The 24,077-nt window shown below is 44.3% G+C and overlaps 1 protein-coding gene across 1 annotated transcript in view; it reads right to left on the bottom strand.

Moving 5' to 3' along the window:
* Nucleotides 1-23,341, bottom strand: part of LOC107192405 — a 73,584-nt gene extending 50,243 nt beyond the window's left edge. Inside the window, exon 1 of the mRNA XM_015581649.1 lies at nt 22,860-23,341. Coding sequence (XP_015437135.1) covers nt 22,860-22,920 — 61 coding nt within the window. The 5' untranslated portion in view covers nt 22,921-23,341. The remainder of the gene's footprint in view (nt 1-22,859) is intronic.
* Nucleotides 23,342-24,077: the final 736 nt, after the last annotated feature.

Genomic DNA, 24,077 nt, shown 5'->3' with positions numbered 1-24,077 from the left:
CAAAAAAACAACCGAGCATCTCTGAAGAATATTTACATACTGTCGGAGTGAGAAGATAGAAAAAGTGGCGTGGAGTCGCGACACGACCCTGAGTGATTCACCCAACCCCTTTGATAATTACCTAACACCCCAGGATACTGGGTGATAACTAGACTACAAAAGATATAGGCGATCCTTCGGATTCTTTGAATGTCTTTTTTCTGACGTTTTCCTATCGATCTTTGTAGTGTGAGCTTGTAACTTGCCAGAAATGGGAACCTAATGCCATGTCTATGCTTGCAATGCTTGATTTGGGTACAGTTAGAACCCTATTCATCCATTTTCTGATAATTTTTTCTAACGCAGACCTAACCCAGACGCTGGTATTCGAGGGTTAGTGTAGCTTACAAGAAGAAAATTCCACGGGACTGGAGTGCTCTTGGGGGTTCGTTAAATATTGATCAAAAGTCAGCGCATAATTACCGTGGCTCCTTCGGACACGCGGCGACAGCAATTTCGAACTTCAATTAATAATAACGCGACGCCAGAGGGGGGAATTCCGACCGCGTGGACCGCTCGCGCGTGATCCAGCGAATATAGAAATTCGTCTAGCGTGGAGCTCGAAAGCTGTCCCATGAATGCGCGTTAATTCGGGAAATTTCAGTCTTCCTCTCATGTTTGAATCTTGCAACAGCTGGCGCGCGCGTTCCAAGGCTAGGAATTCGCACGCTGGAACATTCATCTAGCTCGTTGGAACGAACGTCTGTGTTTTATTCAAATTCTGCGCTTATTTTTCTATCAATATCACCTGCATCTATTCGTTAATTCGTGGGTCAAATTATCGCAGAGAAAGGATACACTTCTGTTCTAAATAAATTGCACGATATTAGGTTTCTGTAATTATTGACAGATGCAGCATATTTCATCTAAATTACGACTTTGTGTCGCGTTAACAGAATTCTCGAGATACATCGCTTATGCGATCATCCGATCCAAAACAATTTTCCACGAAAACAAAATTCGACTTTAGGAGCCCCAGGTAGTGTCCCCGACAGGTCGAAAGTTTCCCTGGGAACCGTTTCCAACAGGAAGCATGTGCAAAATTCAGGGGAATCGCGCGTGAAAGACTTGCGTCCCGAGTTCTTACGGGTCGTTTCGGCGGAATTTTATTCCCCATAAAGCCGGTGGAGTGCCACCGATCCAAGAATTCGTGAAATTTTGATGGGGTGCAAAGTACAGCTGGGCAAGCATACGCTGCCGGACAAACTTTATCCATCGTTCAGGGGAGGGAGAGAAGGGAATAAGGGGGGTTTCAGAGGGCGTAACTTCGCTAATTTTCTGCGGACAAAAGGGAAACTTCGGATGGATGGGATTACCTCGAGGTGAGCCGGATTATTGGTATGCCTGCCTAGGAAATTCGTCTGTCCTTCCCCGGTAACTGGGTACTTGATAGTTTTCGTGCTCGCGTAATCGTATCAATTTTATCGTCCTCCCGGCGGATATTAGGTGAAAGACACGTGAAACAGAGCGAAACACTCGTTCCGCGGTATTAACACAAGGACAGATAATCTGAATTAAAATGCAAACAATTTGAAGTTTAATAAAATGTAATAATTCGGTATTCAATTATAACTATTTTACTGTGAATCTGATAGAATTTCAAAGTTGAATAATGAATGTAAGATACAGAAGAAGTGTCCCAATACTTACGAGCGGGAGTATATATGATCGTATCGAATGGTTTGATTTTGTTAATTGGAGCGAGAAAAGCGAGGAAATGGAAGGAAAGAAGCACGAGGAAATTAATTACCGCGATAACACTGTACACAATTGTGGAACAGAAGGAGTTCTGAGTCGCGAGAAATCCTCTTTCCCATCTCCATTAAAAGAGTCTATGTACCGTGACCCTTAATCGTTACACATGTCTAGAAGAAGACTTCTTCAACCGAGAAGACTTCTCCGGAATGAGAACCGTGCACGCAGACTTTGTAAAAATATTTGCATCGCAAGAATATGGAAGTATTCGCCCTTCCACGTCAGAAGTATTCGAAAAATTCTACTTATTAAATATCGACAAAAATATCCTGTCTACCGAGACCCTTGGGTGACCATGCCTGATCAATGACATACCTTCTCTACTGAAAACCAATTCATCAAAGATTCCTTCAATCCTGACGTTCCTAGAGGCTCACCGTCGATCCAGAAACGAACACAATCACGAAAACGTTGATGTATCGTCGACGAAATCTTACTGGGTCACGATCGACCCAGTCGTCGGTTCACACGGTCTATACTTCAAGGATCAACCCACATTCTCGTTCTTCACATTACTGGACGTTCATGGGATATAATAGAAAAAGAAAAAGAAAACTACGCTAGAAGAAAAACTACATTTCAAAGTAGGAATTTCTGAAATCCAAAAACGATTGAGCAGAAACATTCGGATAAATGGGGGGAGGGAAAATCGTGACCAACCCAAATTTTCCGTGGTATACCCGAGGTCGAAGAGTTTCGAAAACGTTCTTTCTCTCTTTATCGCGGATTGGTGTGGTCGGGTTTTCGAAACGGTTGGAATTCCTCGGGGGCTTTTCCACCGTTCCGTGGCCGAGGCGGGGGGGGGGGGTCGCATTGTTAAGCAAACTACCGGCACTCGAGCACCGTGTATTACGTGCTCAAACGCTCGAGAAAAAAGTGTGTAAACCCTTTTGAAAAATGGAGCAACGAGCTGAGACAGAGGTTAGAGGGCGTTAAGATCCGTGTCGCCGCCTCTCACCCCCCTTACCCACCCCTACATAGCGCGAAGGGCTCGTTCTACTTAACCTTCCGGATAACGTTGCCCCTATCGTGGAACGCTTTCAGCGTCCCGTCCGAGTGTGTACCCACTGAACGTAACCCTTGGATTCTGTATAAATCATACGCCATACTTGGACGAGAGAAGCGATGACAGGAAATGAATCAACCTGACGGGGGTTGAAAGACACCGATGACGGAGGTTTGAGGGTGAAAAATTGATTGGCCATTTGAATCCCTACCTGGATTCCATTCGAAGAACCTCGTGACATATTTGATATGAAAAAAAATTGTTAGAAATCTCAAGGTTGACGAAACATTAGCTGCTTCTGCGCAAAGTAGAAATTGATTCCAGTAGTACAGTGGTTCCATAGTACAATACAGTGTTAAGATGGGAAGCAGATCACCGATGCATTTGTAATAAAATATTTGCAGGAGTGAAAGAGATTGAGGAATTAGGAATAAATTTTGAATAGAACTACAAGGCTGTCTCTTCAAGTGTACCGACCTAGTGGATCTTTAAAGCCTCTTTCCATCCTTCCTTCACCCTGTTTTCTCTCCAGGTTTCTCTCGAAACGTTTCCCCGCCTGTCTCTCAAATATATTTTTCCTTCGACGGTTTCGCGCAACCTTTCCAGGGAAGACCGGATTGTGACGCGAGTTGATGTCGACAGCTTGGAGGATGTTCGCATGATGAAGTAGGCTGTTTCAACGAAATCCACGAGATTCGAGGAAAGTTTCTGTTATTACTCCTCCGAGAATACGATGATGCGAATGTCGGCGTCGAGATGGAGAATAAAGTAGTGGGAAAGTTACACGAAAATCCCTAAATATGAAAGCAAAATCTTAAAGCTCCTACAAAGTTTGCAAAATACTCCCCGTGACAAAAGGCGGAATGATTAGTCATCGATCCTTTGAACAACAAAGTAGTCAGTACGAAGATTAAATTTACATAACATTCTGTACAGACTGTACAAATGAAACTACGCAATATACTGTGGTCTGTCTGACCAATGGCTAATTTATTCTACTGATTCTAGGACGATGAAATGTCTGAGCACTTATAGTCTCCATCTACTGAGAAAAAATTTACCTATGGATAGTTCTCTATTACTATAGACACGTCGGTTAGTATTGACATCAAATTTCCTATTGTCAAAGCTACAACCACAGATTCCACTGATTGTTCGAACAATCTCGACTTATATCCACTGTCATTAAGTTCATCCGAAAATACTCACAATCTACAATACATTTTCTGGTCCAGAGAATATTCCACTTCGACCTCGATCAAATCGTGCACTGAACGGTCACAACGCGCCATAAGTTGTCTGATTAAAGACGGACTCGATCCACTGTTCCAACAAGGGACAATCACGCTCTACGATCATTCGGGTCAGTTCAAGACCGAACTCAATCTACTCCACCGAAGCCTGACGACGAACGATCACATTCTCCTATCAATTCCCGTATCGAAAGGAAGACTCAATCTACCGGATTCAGGTCCTCTACGACGTTACATTCTCCAACCTGCCCGATCAAGTGTGAAGACGTTCTACTGTAACCCTGGTCTGACGACGAACGATCTCATTCTACTTCGGAGGTACGGTCAAGCTTCCAAATCTCCCCTAACACGATGTTCTTTCGATTCTACTGCAGCAAGATTTCCTGATTTCCTAGTGGAATACCTGGTCTGGCTTTCAATGCTGCCAACATACGCGACAACGACATGACACTGATAGCCTTGTTACTTCTCTTACGGGGAGGCATCTCGTGAAACGTGGTAGATGCAACGTTGCAAAAATACTCAGGATCAAGGGGCGGGTTAATTAACGGCCCAGCTAAGTCTAAAGGAGAAGAGACAGACAAGATGGTCGAGAGAAACAAAAAAAGGGTTCCTGCGACAAAAGGGAAGGTAGAACCCTCCCCTTCCCGTTGCAAGTTTCAGCCCCGACGAAAGGAACCGGAATGAGAAAAATAGACGTCACTGGAGCCACGAGAAGGAGACACGCGAGAGAGAACGAGGCCTCCGGGCATTTTGGCTGCTGTCACGTTCTAAGGAATGGAATACGTGATAGCCGACGACCCCCTTTACCTACCACCCCGCTATGTAAAATGTGAAGACTTTACGCACTGCGGCTCTTAATGTCTTCCGGCTGGCAGGACCGTCCCGCTCTTCTTCTCCTGACGATCAACCCCATTCTAATCAACGGGTCGCGGTTAAATACTGCATATTAACGAAGTCATAACCGCGTATGTTGATATTTGTAAATAAAAAAAATGGAACGTATCACTTATTTAGTGTTACATCGATTTATGTTGCAATCATAGGAAAACATTTTTGGGGGGGTTAACTATATTTGACATTGCTAAACGAATAAGACGATCTACAATTTTGTGAACTTTCGAGAACTGGAAGCAAAACCACCATCGCCCCCCACCAATGGTGGCGCCTTTTTGTCGAACGTGTCGCGGAGAACGTGTAATTTTTTTCCACCCCCTTTTGACTTCGCGAGTTCCACGACTAAGTAATCGTCAGAAGGCGAAAGATTCCGCGAGGACTCGGCGAGGAACTTTCTCGACCGTAGTCCATTAAGTTACGCTCGTTTCACAGCTCGGGAACTTCGAATCTGCCGGGCGCGCGGTAAGCGAGCGCGCGTACGCCCCCGTTTTTCGCCCAGCGAAAGGGCGGAATCTTATCCCCGGGAGAAGTGAGTTATATTAGTTATTAAAGTTTCTATTGTTTTCGATTCAGGAAACTGCCGAACCGGGATCGATTAATCAGTTCCACCCCCGTACGGTCTGAAATTCACCCCTTCCTCTAGAGTGGAGGAAATCTAGCCGTGACGCCTGATCCGGGTGGAAAAATGAGAAATAACTTCGAAACTCGGTGAAATTCTGTGGAGAAAATCTGCTGAGATTTTGTGCCCGCTCGAGATCGATCGCAAGTTAGATGTTAATGGTACAATTAATAAATGTAGTATAATAAAATTAGTGAACCTTGAAATTTAATGTTCAGTCTTCTTCGAAATTCAAGTGAATTTGACTTTCAAGCTTCTAACTCTATCTTCGACGATATATTCTAGAATAATGCTCGAACGAAAATCGAATGAACGAAATCGGTTGTTGGATGCAAATACAGGGTGAGCTGCTTTTGCTGGTGGAGCAATGATCGGTCTCCAGGAAACTTTTCTCGCATGGAAGACGGGATTCCCTGGGTCGTCGAGACTCCGATATGGTACCCACGGAAGGAAATCCAAATTGTCGGCGATGGCTCGAGGGGAAGGGAGGGTAGGAATTAAAGGCCAGCTCCGGCAGTTTAATTTCCGCCCTGACAAAACACAGCCGGCTCGGGATCTGAAGAGAACGTCGCGGAATCGTTAATGAAGCCCTCTGCTCCGTTCGTCGGTGTAACCGTGGTCCGACTTTCTGAATTGCAGATTCCCTTCGCCCGAGGAAATCGGTAGTTTCTGACGGGAACGAAAAAATGTGTGTTTGAGCAACAGGATCCATGGAACAATTTCAGACGGTCGTACGCAATACGGTGGACAACGAGCCGTCGAAACGGAGACCCCTTGAAACCTTTCTTATCGGTACACGTAGCTGAAATCGCGTTTAGATTCGACTTCGTAAATGGATTCATCACAGAATATCGATTTTTTGGGGAGGTATAGATTTTCCTTGGAAAATGTGTAGATTTCCCTTGGAAAATGTATTAGGTTTTCCCGTGAAAGTGTATACATCATCTTTAATCTTTCCTTATAATCCAATAATATTTCACGAGGAGAAATTAGTCAAGGTGAAGATTTTGCGGTAACTTTGCTGTCGATTCAAGCACATCCGGTAACTCGATGAACTTAAATAGAGGTGACACGACGATTAACAATACACGTCCTAAAACGGAACTCGTGCATCGTCAGTTCATTAGCAGTGGAATACGTATGCAGTGGGTCAGACCGTCAGAAGTGGAGCGGTACAACACTTGCTCCGACATATCGCAGTAGCAGTACACTATATTTGGTCGGCTGATGCTCGATGAAATAAGATTATAAATGGTCCGTCGATCCTACTATATACTAGAGAAACATTTCCGGCAATGATGAGGAACATTGTAAAATTATAACAAATATTATATTTTGGGAACCTCGTGACTAAAATATGACTGTAGTTAATATCGTTTTTGTAACAGATATTATATTTTGGGACCATCGTGACTAAAATATGGCTGTAATTAATATCGTTTCTATAACAGATATTATATTTTGTAATTAATATCGTTTTACCTTAAATAAAGGCAGAATACATTCAGATATAAACGATGATCTTCTTGGGAATTTTAAGCTCAAGATTGTATTGTGGTCCGCTTCGACGGTAATTTATTATTTTCGAATAACAACGAGGCGTTCTGAATGGTCCGAGCAGCGTTATAAAGCCACTGGCCCGCTTTGTACGTGTTCCATGCAGACGTCACCGAGAAATGCATCGGGACGAGGCATAATGCGACGGCATCGCATTTAATTCGCGGCGGTCCACGCGATAAAGAAGCGCCTCGAATTATTCAGGCAGGGGCCACGTCACACGGCAAATAGTCTCAACGGTGCATTATTCCACAGAGAGAGCCCCGCCGTTGTCGTCGTCCGGCAGAGAGTAGGCACATTCAAAACTACGACCAAACGGCAAGCAACGGCTCGTTACCGAACAAACATCAGGGAAAGTTTCGACGGTAACGCGGCGCACAGGCACCAATGGAGACGTTCCGAAAGGGCAGAAATTATCCAGCTTCCTCGTGGGACGGAAATACTGGCTTAAGACATTGCTACAATACTCACCGACTGGGTGAAAAAATGTCTAATCAACGTAGGTCCTTTCGGTGAAAAATACAGTTCATTTTTATTCTTACAGAAATTTGCGTACTCTTTCCTTCCATTCTACGTACTGCCTGTCCATATATATTATATAATTATTTATACCACTAAACAAATAAATAACCATTTATATTGCCTGAATAGTAACGATTTATTTCACTGCATACCCAACAAATTCAGGATTTTATTATCCGCGTCCGAATACCACGGTTTCACGATGAAATAGCTAAAAATACGAGTGTCCAATTACGGTCTCCAAACGATCTAATTCCACCATCTGTCAAGCGATTTGCAGACAAGAAATTCTACCGTTGCAATATCGGGGGAAAAGATTAATCCATTCTACTTGTTATTTGTCCACCCCGTTGCAGTCCTTTTTTACCGCAAAGCGTGTCTGACAACGCACGACCATATTCTACTGGCGATCAGTGGCGAAATCTGACCCCAATTTCCATTACATTTGTGACAGATAACTGCATGAAAATATCGATATTCTGTTCTATGTGCACGGTCAGCTGAACCCAAACACATCGATTCAAAAACGACACATTTTCATGAAGTGTCTAAATTATCATCGACTGTACTAGTGAATTCCAGTTGTCCATCTAAATTAAATAATTCCTCGAATCACATACTGTTGAGTAAATTGTGTCACCTACAAGTGACAAAAGTATACTGTTCTTTTCGCAGGAGTACGGTGTATCAGTAATGAGATGACTGAGAAAATAAAATCAAAAAATAAAAAACGAAAATTGTACCGTTCCGAGATGGTCGGTTCCGAGGGGCGCTGCGTAACGAACTGAAAGCGTCCCCTTGCACAAAGACTCTAATGACGTGGACCTCGTAAGCTCGCCCACGCAAACCAGCTGGAAATCACCCTCCTTTCTGGTTCACGTGACACGCAGCAAGGGGGTGGGATCGTTAGAATCCGTGTTGACCGCGTTCCATTCCGAAAAATGCAAGAGGGGTGCAGACAAGGTGACCACTCCCGTTGTAAGAGAAACAGACTCGGAAATCAGCGTCACGCGTGTCACACCTGGTAGGAAACACGTAACCTAGGAAACATCTTAAAATTTATACGATCGCATTTAACTTCTGTCATGAGACACACACGAAATTCAAACGAATTCTGGCCAAGTGACCATCTCCCCTAGCTACGTCGCGAGTTCGAGCTCATTAATTTGTTACCAGACTACAGATTTTTATGCAACATAAAATTTTATAAATTAATTCATAAATACCAGGCAAAAATAGAAATTTCTATCCCCCCTTACGTGTCTAATTGAGTTCAAAATAAAATAGAAAACTAAAAAAAATAATACATTTTGTCCTTTAGGGTATTTGACAGAGCTCTATGGTAAATGCATAAAATCCGCAGTCTATTTATTACTGTCACGGTATCGCATTAGCCAGTGTGAAAGAACCATTCGCGATTCGTTTCCCGGCCTCTCTCCGCCGTGTTCCGTTCGTCACGCGAGCTCCCGATAAAAACGAAACACTGATATAAAACGTGCATCGATAACAGACAGTAATGACGTCAAACGACAAGCCGACCTAGATTTCGAGTTTCGTAAGAATATTTCGGGAAATATACTCTCGAGCAAAAGTTCCCTAGGATGGAGGGGAGGGTGTCTTAATCATGGCCAGAACACGGTGTTGAAGTTTTGCATGCACTCGACAGAGTTGTGTGATAGATTAATTTTCTTTGAGACTTCCTTTTCACTGATTACCATCGCGGTGGTGGAGGTTCAGAGGTGCTTACTGAGGAAGATCTTCTGAACTTTGAATATAAATACGAATTCGAAAGACTAGGAATAGTATATTCTCCTGTCTGAGCAGTTACTATTGATGTCTACCTGCACCTAGCTCTGGTTTTACTTGTGTAAGATCAAATTGTATTAAGTTCGATTTAATTGTGTCTGGCCACATACGAGTGTATTCTACTTATTGCCACGATTGTACTTTTAATATAGAGCACAGATAAAGGTAGAAAATTCTTTGAATACTGAAAAATCTCGTAAATCATAATGGCGAGGGTATGGTCACCGGCGATAAATCCCCCGTGGACTTTTTAATTCGTGGAAAGTGGAGGGTCAGACGCCTGGAAAGAATCTCGAGGACAAAGGAGACACAAAGAGCGAGAGATAAAATTGAATTTCCCGGAGGGGGAATAGCTTCCGGGGAAGATCGGTCTCTCCAGAACCGCGGAGTGAAGTCGATTATTGGCCTACTACCTGGCGTGGTTTCGTTTGCTTCGAGTGGTCATTATTTTAGCCCCGAATGATGAAAGTGTACCGCCATCGAGCGGACACTCCATTGGAAAATATGATTCACGGAATCCACGGTGGAACAGACCTTTCTACTTGTGTGTTCACTGTCCTTTTAATATTTACGTCAACATCCTCGAAATACTCCATTAATTGGACATCTGAAGTTAGTCTGGTCATGCACAGACTCAGTTCACTTGTATCGTGTGAATAGGTTCGTGGTGATTCAGAACACATTGTGGTGTTTCAGGATACCGGTGATTATCCACTGATCTATTCTACCTGTGTGGTGGACCTGAATACAGATGATCCTATTCTACGGTTAAGTGGCTGACTATGCATACTGTTCTTCCACTGAGTATAGCTCTACCAATGACTACCTAACCGGGACTGTATTCAACTGTACTCAACCATGTGCGCCTGTTCGAGAGAGATTCTAACGTGAAATGTCTACAGAAGGACTGAGAATAATATCACTGTCTGTCTGGCCATATACAGACTTACTCTACTGTGGCCATGACTGACCTCGTATATTACGGTACTACTACGTCTGACGACACACAGGCATACTCTACCAAAAGTTTCATTGCAAACCATTGTTTCCGGAACGTATTTCTGGCACACATTTTCCTTTCAGATTTATGTCAACCCAATTATGCCCTTCCCAATCCAGAAATGGTATCCTTAACCACGCCATCATTGAGACAGGCTACTGAAGTTCGGCCGAAAATTCGTGCCTGTACTGAATAAAGCCCGCAACATTATCCGATAGGGCAGAGTAATTGCACAAGCATATTAACAATAAAATCGAGGCAGGAATAAAAGTGTCATGATTGAAATGAGAGCTCAAAATGGCTTTCCCCAAGGTTCATGAAAATCGCTGTGTAACAAACGCTCCCGACTGAGCTTTAAACGGAAATTTTCATGTTAACGAGGGCGGACAGGCTGGATTAGCTTCGAATAACTTATACAGAGTGACATTAAAGATCCACCGGGATCACAGCCGGGCTTCGTCCTCCATTTCATCGAAATCACTCTAATGATCCTATTGTCTGAAAGACCACGAACATCTTCGATTTAATTCTCCGTTGTTTCTGCACTATTCGGATCGTAGATTGCAACAAAGTTCGAAAATATAATATATCAAGAATACCAGACAGAAATTCACAACATATCGTGTCCTGAATAGGTACTCTCTGACCAAGGGAAACATATCCAGCAAAACAACATCGCGAACCGAAGTTCCACGCGTGTTTGCTGAAACTCCAAGATAGTCGTGTGTTTCAAGAAACCTTGTAGAACTTCGATCGGGTATGTTGGTGCCCTGTGTACCCAGAAACTGATCAACACATTGTCCCTGGGAACACGACGAAACGGTAGAAAAATATTTGCCACGAAGCCAGTGAAATACATAGGAACATATAGGGACACACAGGTGGTCGAACAAATGGCCACGGGGGCATTTCTCCTTGGAATTCCAAGACCTTGAGGAATTCAGCCTATGTAAAGTAGCGCCCAACCATTATTTCGTCTTTCATCTCCCTCCCCCTCATCTGAATTCACAAAGCGGCATGCTTTGACACTGTCGACGACAGGGGGGGTGGAAGTCGCAGGGCGGAAAACGTGGACCTGGCTTGACAAGAAAACGATTATTTTCCGAGGTTCCGCGGCGACGGTCGGCTGTCTGGAAATTTCGCCGGAAGTTTTATAAAGTTCCCGACGTGAGCAGCCCAGGAAAGGAGGGAGAGATTTTTTGCACAGCCCCTCTTTGGACGCTCGTTTTCCATCGGTTACGTCTTGGTTACGTGCTCCTCAGGCGCGATCAATTATCGTCGAGAGCGGGGGAGGGCCTCGTTTTGCCACCCCGGAAACTTTTATCGGCGCGACCCCTCACGTGAACGAGGATATTTTCGGAATAACATTCAACCCCCCTTCCCCGTCTGTCTTTTCTGGGTTAATAACGTTATTCCGACGTGTGGATCGCTCGTGATTCCGGTAACGATGTTTCGGGACGTGCGATCGATCCGGGAATGACGACGTGGAATCATGTTTTTTTGGTTTATTGGTTCGTCGAGATGGACGATGGATTTTCTGATGATTTGAAAATAGTGATTCCTGTGTGTGATACTGTGATTTCACTGGAAATATTGAATATATAAAGTAGGAATATGTGATGATATATCCAATTATATTCTTTTTTCTATCCGGTCGATTCTAGATGGCCAAACACGCTGCTGTCTCCATAATAATTCCCAACAATTCGAAAACGTGCGCCAAAGGCACGGTTAATTACCCGAGAAACCATAAACCTCGTTCACGCGGGCAAAACGCGATGTCGTTTAAACCAATCTGTGCCCCGCGGCGAACCGAAATTTTCCACGTACCCCGTTGGTCCTTTCATTGAATTACCCACACACACGGCGACGATTTCCCGTGAACAAATGATTCTCGAAATTATTGAAACGCCACGACGTGCCCTCGATCATCTCCGTTGTCGATTCACCACTCCACTGTTGTTTAATCGCGCGCGTTATGGTGAGGCTGGCGGGCGCAATATATGCCTCATTACCCGGGATATTATTAGCTTCGACTACTCGAAAGACGCCGAAGAGGATGAGCTTTCCCGTGTCGGGGCGTTCGCACGGTCATGGGCCTGTGAGCGGCAAAATTAAACGGAAATTACTTTAAGCTAATAGGTCAGCATCGACCCTGTCCGCGGAGCGGCGTAGAGCTCGAAACTGCGTCCCGGTGATTTTCCATTTTCAAGGGACACCAGAACGTCCAGTTAAATGTTTGTGAATGGTTGATTCCGAGGCGTATTAAAGCGTATACTAAACTTGGAAATTTCTGACTATATACTGATACCTTCTACTTATTCACATCTGAGAATATAGACTATGATCTATGGAAATCTAAGCAATTATCGAATACCCTACGTTCATCTAACAACTTATCACTGCCGAACTAACTTATGACCGTTCGATATATCGTCGATCCACAACTTCCCCTGGATCCACAAACATCAAGTGCACGCAAACTCCGAGGAAACGGAGTAACGTGGACCACCGTGTTCGACACCAATTATATTTCACTTTTCTGGGCAAGTAGCACCGTTGGGAGACTGCGTAAAGCCTGACGAATCACAGTCACAGAAGAACGTATCGGCGACATCTGCGACGAGATATCGGCCGTGCACAGGGGGAATACCACGGGGAGGACCAAAATCTCGTCCGAACTGGGTCGCGGCTCTGTTCCCAACGAGATCGAACTTTTCCTCCGTTCCAAACCGGGGGACGGCAACCATTACAACTTTTTAAGCCCAGCACGGACTATCGATACGTTTTCCAACAACGTTGGGCCGTTGGCTGCCGCATCGTCGGTCCCACCAAGGGAACCTTCAACCATAACGAACGGGTGAACATCCTCGCGGGCTTTAACCAATTCAATTTTTATGTCGATTATACTCGTCATAACTTAAAAATAATTAAGCACACAGGTGCACGTTTTCAAGATCAAATAAAACACTTAAAGGGTTAACGACGGTCCCTGAGACGAGGGATGATATGGAAACGGTCTCTGTGACGGCGCATAGCAAAGAGGAACGTCGTTGAATGGCCAAACAGGTACGAAACACGGCGTTCACCTCGTTCGGTGGGAACAAATGGGACGAAAATAGGTTTCGACCCTGGAAAGTACGAAGAAACGTCTCGTGAAAAACGTGTGTGGTCTCTAGGGACGATATTGTATAGACGTTGTGTGTCTGGAAGACAGGCCGTAGTGTATACTGTCGTTAATTATGAACACCTGAATTATTCCTGGCGCTATTAAAGACACGACGAAGTACCGAGGCAAAGGATGGTTCAAGGATCTATGGACGCTGGTGATAAGAGTTGACTACTTCAACATGTGTCATTATAAAAGGATCGATTCATCGACTTTACGTGAGAAAAACAGGGCATAGATTTCCACATATTGTCTATTCCTGCCACGAGGGTGTGAATTCCTGAGTAGCAATTGACATTTACGCGGACAGAAGTTTGACATTTGAAAAGGCTTTGACATTTACGTGGACCTAAGTCATTTGTGCTAATACAGCCTATGTTATCCCGTGTTCAGTTGACAAAACTGTGGCTCTGGAACCAAAATAGCGCTCCCTAAGCTAGAAAATTGACACGGGACGTGAAGAAAATTCTATACTCAGACGCAACACAATCACTTGTCACACTGGAGGAAGAAGTTTAATTCTCAAAAAATTTTCGTGAATACTAGTCCGACAGCCAATTTACGTTTACGTTTTTCGTTTATTTCGATTAAAGATGTCAGAGGGTCGATCATCGGTTGCGGCTCATGGACGCTTGTTAATTCCAATTACGAACATAACCGCGCAGTTTCCCAGCGTTCGTCCCTTCATTCAAATGGGCACCCCTCATTCATCCACGATATTCAAAGTTCACAGACCGTCGCTTTTCCGCAGACTACACAGACGAGAAATCCCTGCCAGTTCGTAATCACCCCCCTAAGACTCCAGGTGGTTTTTCTTATTTTTTTTGTGTAGGTGAAGAGGTCTGAAAAGTTCAAGACGTGCATGGATATGTTCAGTGGATCCATTGATGCACGGTCGCCCGTCCAATTACGGAAAATTCACCCCCCACTCACTCCCGTTTCATCTCGAGGAGGATGAATAAGATCAGAGAGGATCTTCTTCGGCTTCGAACGTTCTCCAACCGGTTTCCATTCGTTCCTGTACTTCCATGGATCCGTTTGGTAGCGACAGACACTTTCTCAACGTTCGAAGCAATGTCTCTGGAGCCACCTCTGTGCACAGGCTATATTTTGGGATCGACCGACAGGTTGGTATTTGTAACCGGCTCAATTTCGTGCGACTCTTGCCGCCACAGGGGGACGAAAGGGGAGAAAGGATCCACACGGCGCACCGATTTTGCATACGAATGCTCCCTTAGGGGAGGAACGACGCGGTAAAGCAAACGTTCGAGCAACAACGAGGGAAAAAAATTACCTGTAATTTAGGATCGGCACACTATTTCTCTGGTAGGTTTTTCGAGGAAGTATCGTGGGGATTTTTCGACTCCTTTTAGGATGAATAAAAGATTCTAGTAGGATTTCTACATGTTGAGAATAAAATTATATTCTCTCGAAGATATCCGATCACAGACTAGCCTCCCACATTCACTTTCCTTTCGTTTAAATATTCGATGTTTCGATATTTCTAAGTTTTCATATCAAAAACGATCAAACCCCCTTTAATAAGGAACCATCTTATCTTCGCTACCCCATAGTAGCTCACAACTGCCGATCCACGTTCAATCGGGCCGTACCATAAAACATACACGATTTCCCGCGGCTGTAATCTCCAGACCAAGGCAACGGCGAGAGGTGAGGGCAATTCAAACTTAGAAGGGGCCCAAGTGCGTCGTAAAAGGCAAATCGTCCAGGATTACGGGACCCGCTGGCACTGAAATCGAACTTTTGCACTAACCGATCGTCTACCGTGGCACCTCGCGATGAAAAATGAGGGTTTTTCATACTATGTTATTTACGAGAACGAGACTTGCGAAGAAATAAAAATCTCTGAATTTGTTTGATTCTGCGTGAATCATGGTCAACAATGACACAAACGCGTAAAACTTTCGGACAATCAGCTGCGTGAATGTACCTGGACAATCGCGAAATAATCTCTGGCATCACTATCAAAACAAACGGGTTATGTAGTCATACGATTCGAGTAGAATATATGATCAGCTATCACAAGTAGAATATTACCGTCCACGGTTAGTAGTAACGAGTACAATACTCATCCACGGGTCAGTTATCAAGAAAACGAATCCTCATGAAAATCAAACCCAGAATCTCGTAGGAAACTAAATTCTTTGTGACGACAGTAGGAGATAACTGAATATCTCCAGTCCGCGGGAAAATAAGCCATCAAAATTCTGTCCCGTGCTTCCTATTTCGACAGGACACTAGCCCCCTTTTATCCTCGTGGTGGCGGCGATAACGCTCGGAATTCGAACGAAATATTGGTACCGTTCGAAAGATTATCGTGGCAGGGGGGACGGGCCGCGCCGTCAGCCCCTGCTGCTATCGTCACGTGCAACTAGAAGCGAACAATGCGACGATGAGGCACTAGTGGTGGGGGGGGGGAACCACGAAACGCGCACGAAACACGAGGTGTCCCCTGAATTGTGCGCAGACAGTGTCCCCCGAATTGCGTGCACACACTCTCACACACACACACACACACACAACATACATAGGCTGAGTCCACTCCGAAGCGTCCGGTTAGATTATGCAGCTGCTTGACCGTCCTATCGACGGGGATGATACACACGGTCCGATAGATACGGACCGCCATGAATTATAATTTCATGACCACGATTATTACCGGGGCGCCGGTGTGACCCCTGTACGGATATCCGCCAGAATGATTTCGTCGAAAGGCCCGAGTTCACGTAGGGAAGACAAACATCATCTCTGAAAAGGGGGAAGGGAAGGGGTGAATAGAACATTTTTATCGCGTCTGACCATACACGGTTCTGTTCTACAGGCTATTTCGACGATTCGTGTTTACACAAATCGATATTCTTTCTTTGGAAAGAGGATTCTATGGAAAGAGTTTACGAACACTGACTGACCATGAACGTGTGTGTGTGTGTGTGTGTGTGTGTACTCTACTGGTAACATTTACTGAAATTAAAAGATGAGATGAAGGGGAAACAAGAGACATTTATTAAATATAGTTATTTTTTAAGATTATTACTAAAGGATCTAAATCAAGTTATGGGAAATCCTAACCGTCTGAATTCTTTTTCTCACCACGTGAATATTTTCCTCTGGACGTTCCTCGCACCCCAGGCTAGCCTTTCGTCGGAATTAACGGCGTCGAAAGTGCGCCAGGGGAGGGATATCGAACGAGCCACGTCGACCGTGTGCATATTTTTTTTTAGATCCGTCCTGGGCCATACCGACGTCGCGAGCCGAAAAATATTATATTCCGGCGCGGGGACGTGGAAACGTGTGCGTGATTTCAGGCCTGTGAATCGAAAGGATTTTGTTACCGCGCCAAAGAAACGGTGGACTTGGTGATTGGTATACTGCTTTCAGTATAAATATAATATAATGAATAAACAGACGCTACCGAACAGTTTCTGAAGAGCCCTGACTCTTTTTCGGCTTTGACCCTTTCAGGTTTCTACTTCTAATACACTACTGCCTCTATAAGCATTAGAATACTCATCGAACACAGAAATAAACTTAACGAAGCATTATGACATTTTTCTCTATTTTTGTTTTCAATTATAAATACCTATTGTAACGCACCAATTGGAAAATATAATTTTTACCACAATCCTCCCGATCCGTCAACTCCGCCAGCCACAGAAAATCATGGAAAACTCAGGGGATACGTTTGCCCCCACAAACACGCATGTCCACATTCCAAGAACTATAAACACAGATGTCTACATTCTAAGAACTACAAACGCACACTAAGAAGTACACGGTGGTAGCTGCAAACCGAGCTTTGGCGATGGTCGTCGACGGTGACAGTCGAGCACATCCGACAGCCGTTTTCCCAGAGGAAGGCTTTACAGGAGCGCGAACGATTCTCAAGGAGGGAAGATCATACGGGCGAAAGTGGTCTCTCTTTCCTTCCTCCTTCCACTTTCGGTTCGAGGATCTTTGTGGACTGACCCCCCGGGTGTACAATGCGACGTTTTAACGCTGGCGTTTTTCCCTTTCCGCGCGCGGAGCCCGGGCAATCAGGTAATGGAGGCTCGATGAAAGGCGTCCCATCTTTTTTTTTCCCTCCATCCCTCATCCCCTACACCGCCCCCCTTTTCTCTTTCCGCGTCGGCATACACACATCTAATAAGAGCATGAATATGGACCAGTCACCACAAGCTCCGCCCCCTCTAATCTCCCGAACACACGCCCGACACTTCGGATATTCACCCCCTCCAGCCGCCAAGATTCGAAGGTGTAATAAAGAGATACGACGTCGTAAATATACAAGCTGCAACCCTTCTGGACATTTATCACTTTATTACCTTCATCGTTTCTCGCGACCCCGTGTGCCACCTCGGGCAAGAGCCATGGAAATCTGCTGCTGGGCACCGACAACGAGCCGACATAATGCGAGTTTTTATCGTCGATTGTTCTCCCTGCCACTTTGGCCTCTCCCACCCCCCTTACTATCGTCGATGAGGTGCCTTTTGTCGGTGGATCGTCTCGTTGAACAGCTCTCCCTCCCTGAATATACACTGGTGACCGATAAAGTGTTGCCGAAATTCTTCTTGTAAATAACCTTCGTGACAATGGCTGTGATGCTTAATTGTAAGGGGAATATAATGTTTATAATGAATAATTAATTTCGAAGGATTTACTCTAGTAATTAGTACTTTGTTTACTATTTTTGTGATTTCTATTGTCAGATTGAAGAACACGCCCCTCGTAATTTCGATAACTAGTCACGCCTGACCGAGTATGGATCTGTACTACTAGAATTGTCCCAACGGAGGCTGGTTGTGTCTTCTACTTGAAATGTCCTGACCGGTATATGGACCCAGTTCTACTATCAGCGAAATGACTCAGGCGCTGATGTATTCAATTACCGTTGTCTGCCTCGACATCGACATGTTCTACTGGATATATGTGTGCCCGAGTAGATGAAGTCCTCTTGGGAACGCATGGCGGGGAATTGGTATTGTCACGCTGGAGATATCACAGTCGGGACGATTGCATTTTGCTGATAATGTCTGAATACGCGATAGTTATTTATGGGCAGCAAAGGTTTCACCGAAGATAATTTAGTTCGGAAATATCTTCTGATGAACCAAGTGACTTTTGGATACACCGTAGGAACTACGAATCGAGAAGAGAATATACAGCTAAAAGGGCAAGAAACGATTCGTATAGCCGCCTCCACCTGACAGGTCGACAACGGATGCAGGTGCGTGTAACAGCCGGATATGTTTTAACACGAACGACCTCGGGAAACGTTCCCGCGCCGGAGGAGTTTCCCTCCACCCGTGACCTATCGCCGAGACTCAACGGAAACCTGCAAGAGAGAGGCTTCGAGCCGGGGCTGTCTGAGCCAAGCTCTCCTCGAAGTTACGAGATAGGAACCATACGCTGCGGAGGAATGGGGCGCGCGTGCTGTCTTGTGGCATTTAAAAAAATTGGGAAAGAGAAACACAGCCTGACGAAAAATCGGACCGATAAATTTCCGGCTTCGCTACATGGAATAACTGTACGTTCTGAGTTTTCAAGCTGCTAGTCGGAATTATCCGTTCTGCTGGTTGTTCTGGCATTCCTCCGGAGGATACTGGACTGCTGAAAAATTGTGTTGGAAACATTTTTTCTTCTTGTTATTCGCACAAAGCTTGTATCTCGTATCTCACAAGAAAATTAAAAAAAAATTGAAATACTTTTGTTTTTATAAAACTGTTGAATTTTGAAACTGATCCGACCAGTAGAGATTTTCTATTCTAATATTCAGGGGTTATTACTATAAGATTCAGGGTCTTCAAAATTTATCAGGTATCGCACTTCGCAACTGTTACAGATTTTATTGAAAGTGTGTATGACTGATGGTCGATCTATTCTACTGACAACCGTCTGGTCCAGTGCTGATATAGATCACTAGCAGTGTCTCGAGAAGCACCGTCTTAGTCTACTGGGAATTAATTACAACAATCCTATTCTACAACTACTGTGTACGTCTGATTATGAATTGGCACATTCTACTGCAGATATTCGTAGCTCTATAAACCTCTCTATGGCCCTGGAATGTGAATTTCACTTAATAATCAGAAATAAAAATTCTTAATAATCCGTCGTCCAACTATTAACAAACGAAAAATGTTATAAAATTTTAAAATAAAATATTAAAATGTCAAAGCTTTAATTGGCCTCATAATTTAAACCCTAATTAAAATTGCGTTAATATTCCACGAGGAGAACCTTCTGCCTCGAATATAAGTCGTCTAAAGCGCAATTTCCACTGGAAGCGTTAAACGATCGGTCCCCCGATAATCCTGCCATGCAAATTAGGACACTTAGCCGGTTCCCCGAAAATTTCACCCTTAAACTATATCAGCTCGCCCCGACGAAGGCAGAGGAACACAACCCCACGGAACGTAATCCCGACCACCGAAAGCGTTTACCTGTGATCCATCCCTGTTTGGATCAGGACCGTGGCGACGCACGATAGACTGTTTAAGATACAACGAGGCAGACACCGATGAATTGGCCCCATTATTCTCTCCCGCGAAGAGAATTTCAGTCGATCCTACTGGTTCCCACCGAGAAAGTCTAAAAGAAGAACAGAGTCGAGTCCTCTTTCTCCCTGCTGTCCGATAGATCCTGCAATTAATGTCTTTCCCTTCCGGCTGACAGATCCTACTTTGAACTAGTTCGTCCTTTTCAAACAGAAAGAACAGAAGTCGTCGTCGTCAACCTTTGTTCTAAGTGAATACTCCGATGGTTATCGTGGGATCGTTATTATTTAAGAACTTCTGTTTCAACCGACTCGTTTGTTATATCAAGGTAATAGAATCGGGACCTTACATTGTTGGTTATAATTCTCCGTGTTCAAATCGTTCGAACACTCATCGATGGTTTACAGTATCGCGGTTTTTTTTAAGGATTTTCGATGATCATTTTTCCACGTAAAATAACCTCCTTTGTCCGAGGCTGTCACCTACCCTCTGAATCGTGCAAAAAAAATAATAAGCAGATTGAATCTCTGAAGAAACTGTAAACTATCTAAGCAATAACGACAGGATTAATGTTATCCGCTAACTCGATTATTTTCTTCGCTGTTTTACGACGATGTCTGCAATTTCTGCATACAATATGGCGGACCCTGACCGACATTTCCCGATTTCCTGTGCAGATCCCAGCATCCTCCCGGCAATATCTTCTCTAATCGGTCGGTTTAGGGCCGGGAAAGAGGGACCCAATAGCGATAAAAAGATCCCTCATTTCCGTATCTGGGACAGGGGTGCGTGTTGGCGATGGTCGTTTAATACGATTCTTTTCCCACACACCGCACTAAAGTCAAAATGAAAAACCGTAAATACTTTACCGCGTGCGCGCGTCCAGCACGGGGCGGGAAGAACGGGACGATCGTTAAATTTCATTTTACGAGATCACATTACGCGCCTGGTAAAACGATTTCTCGAGCCTTCAAAGCTTTTTCTATCTTTTCCCACTCTTACGATCCGAGAGAAACGTCTCACGACGACAGAAGCTTGGACGAGCGTGTAATTCCATCCGGTTTCGCGCGATCAAACACACACACAGACACCGGCAGAGCCGAAAATTCGGTTAGAACCATCATCCCCCAAAACTCGCGGCTAATTCGATTATATCGTGAACTTCAGTTTGGAAATAATTCGATTCATTATGGGAAAGTCGTTGTTTCGACGACGTGACGCGTTCACTACGTGGAAATCGACAATTTCCGCTGGGATTTTAACGATCGATCCTCTTTTAATATGGATTACTAAGAAGAATATTTTGTTCAACACATTTAACGTCACTGAGATTTGCATAGCGTTGCTGCAATAATTTTTCGTTAATCAAAGATGTTTTTAAATAGAAAGGAAGTTGTGGAAATTTTAAGTGAACTCAGTACAACAGACAAAGTGACTCTAGGATGGCATACCTACAGTTTCGATACTAGGAATATTTTTCATTGTTTGGCAAAGACTGTCTGCCACAAAAATTATGACCGTTTTGTAACAACACGTAACAAATTCAAATAAAAGCGCTTCTATGATTTCAATGGTCGTAAATAAGAAATCTTAAGAGAAGTTTGTATATACAAAGTATACCAGAAATAGGTGCAGAAACTTCCAAAGCATATTCTACTCGTCACGAAAGGTGAAGAAAGGTCCTACAAACATGGCTCCGAAAATACTTCACTTCCGTGCTATAAACACTGTGTTTACGATGGAATTTGGCAAGTTCACAAACGTCTACGGTGCGAATTTTCCAGGACCATATATTTCCGTTTCGCGAAACAAACATATTCGTAATACTCCAGGAATGTTTCGAACATATTCCGATCCACGAATCGCCGACGCTCGTATTCCTGGCTACGGAAGGGAGTCGCTTTCAGCCATTTCTTTTTTACGAATTAAGAAACAACGATGAAGTGTCTATATCTCGAAAAGTGAACACTTCTGACCATATAGATCGGGCATACATGGCTTATATTAGACGTACCAATAATTAATCCACCATTTCTTTAAATTACAAATTTATTTCGGTGTATTCCACCTTAACCAATAACTGGTCAGCTGAAAATCTTATTACCGATAAGCCATAAGTTACGACACAACTAGTTATTTTGCATTTTCATATAAGAAGACGTCGAAATACGATAAATTAATAAGTAAAATTAAATTTCTCTTTAAAGGACTAATGAATAAAAAGAAAATATTCATGGAGTTCCGTAGACCCCGCCTTACCAGTTAAGGGTTAAAAAACATTTTTCAGGCCATTTGGTGAGTAAACATGGCGTAGGATGTTGAAACACCATTATGAATGCAAACGAAGCATTCTAGATCCTCGAGTTTCACAAAGACTGCTATTAATTTCGTGAAGTAATAGTGTATTACATATTGGTACACCTAATAGATCTTTCTTGATCCTTACGAATTCCCCACTAAAGTTTTCCGCACCTGTTTTTCTTTTACACCTCTATTTAAATTATCACAAACTATAATTTCGTAGAAAGACACTATCTTTACGATCTCGCACGACAGACCGTAGATCCATAAAAACAAAACAGAATTTTCAAGATGTTCAGACCTCACAGATCCAAGAACCTCCTTCAGACAAGATCCACGAAGAATATTCCCGTTCATGGTCCCACGGACTTTCCCCCATCCCGCGATACACGATTATCATTCGAGAACCAAAAGACTCACCGATGCAGGCGAAGAGCGCCGCGAAGAGGAGCGGCGGGAAAGCTCTCGAGGACGAAAACATCCTGGTGTACCGTTGGTCACGGTGCTCTGGACGCGAAGAAAATGCTCGTGCGGATGATTCTCGCGGGCAGGAGCCGCCCCAATGGGCGGGTACCGTACGTTCGTCCCGCGAAACGTAAAACAAAACTCGAGGGGAGGGAACAAGGCACTCGGTTCTTCGACTCTCTTTCAATCACGGTCCCCTCGATCCTTTCAAATTCCTCGATCTCACGAAAAATCTCCCGGTCGAATCAACCGAAATCACGAACAAATGATATCGATGATCCAAAATCTTGGTGACTTCTTCTTGAAACGATCGAAACGATGTCCTCGAGAATCTATCTTTCTAATTTTTATTTCCCTTGGTCTCTGGTTCTTCGTTTTCTTGTGATCAGCTCGATTTTTACGGTTTCGTTGGTTGTTTCGAGTGTGTTTTGTTTCGGAATCTATTTTTTTTTTCTAAAGATGACACGAATCGAGAGGATCAAACGAAATCGCAACGGTGTCGATCGGTGGAGCACGTAAAAGGCGCGTCCCCCAACACGTACGTCTGGTGCGGCGCCGCCGTCGAACTGAGTTCTCAACGTTACGCTGCAGCGCGCAGTGGCGACGCGACGCGCCATCCGCGTCGCCGCACGCGCTTATCATCCGCACCTGTGTGTGGCCCCCTAGCCCCCCTCTACCCCCTTGGGACGAACTGTTTTCGAACGTGTGTGTAAGTGGTGTACTCGCCTGCATCCCCCCCGTAACTCCAAATCCTCCACACCCTGTACTTTCAATGGGAATTTCGCGAAGAAATACCGCGAATCTTCTGATCCCTAGAAAATGTGAATATCGAGATGGTGGTCGGGGAGAGATGGTAGCTGGATTTTTTTCGGTCGGAAAAGTCGACGCGATCGGACCGAGTCGAATGTAAGGAAGTGACGGGGGGAACGTCAGAAATCTCTGATAAAGTTTTCGCGTGTACGAAATCTCATGATGGATGCCAGGCAGCGCAACGTTGCCCCCCGTATAATGCATACGCGGACAAAGTGTACACGAAGGCCGATAACTGCCGCGTGAATGCACACTGTAATAATGTTAATGCAACTCGATATGTAAACGGTGGATATCTACAGGCACGCAGGGAAATTAAACGCATGCCTGCCTGTATTCCCCACTCCTCGTCGAAGAAACATG

The sequence above is a fragment of the Dufourea novaeangliae genome, unplaced genomic scaffold (assembly GCF_001272555.1).
Source record: "Dufourea novaeangliae isolate 0120121106 unplaced genomic scaffold, ASM127255v1 scaffold362, whole genome shotgun sequence".
NCBI lineage: Eukaryota > Metazoa > Arthropoda > Insecta > Hymenoptera > Halictidae > Dufourea > Dufourea novaeangliae.
Note: the sequence above shows the minus strand (reverse complement) of the source record. Positions and strands in the feature narration are given on the sequence as shown.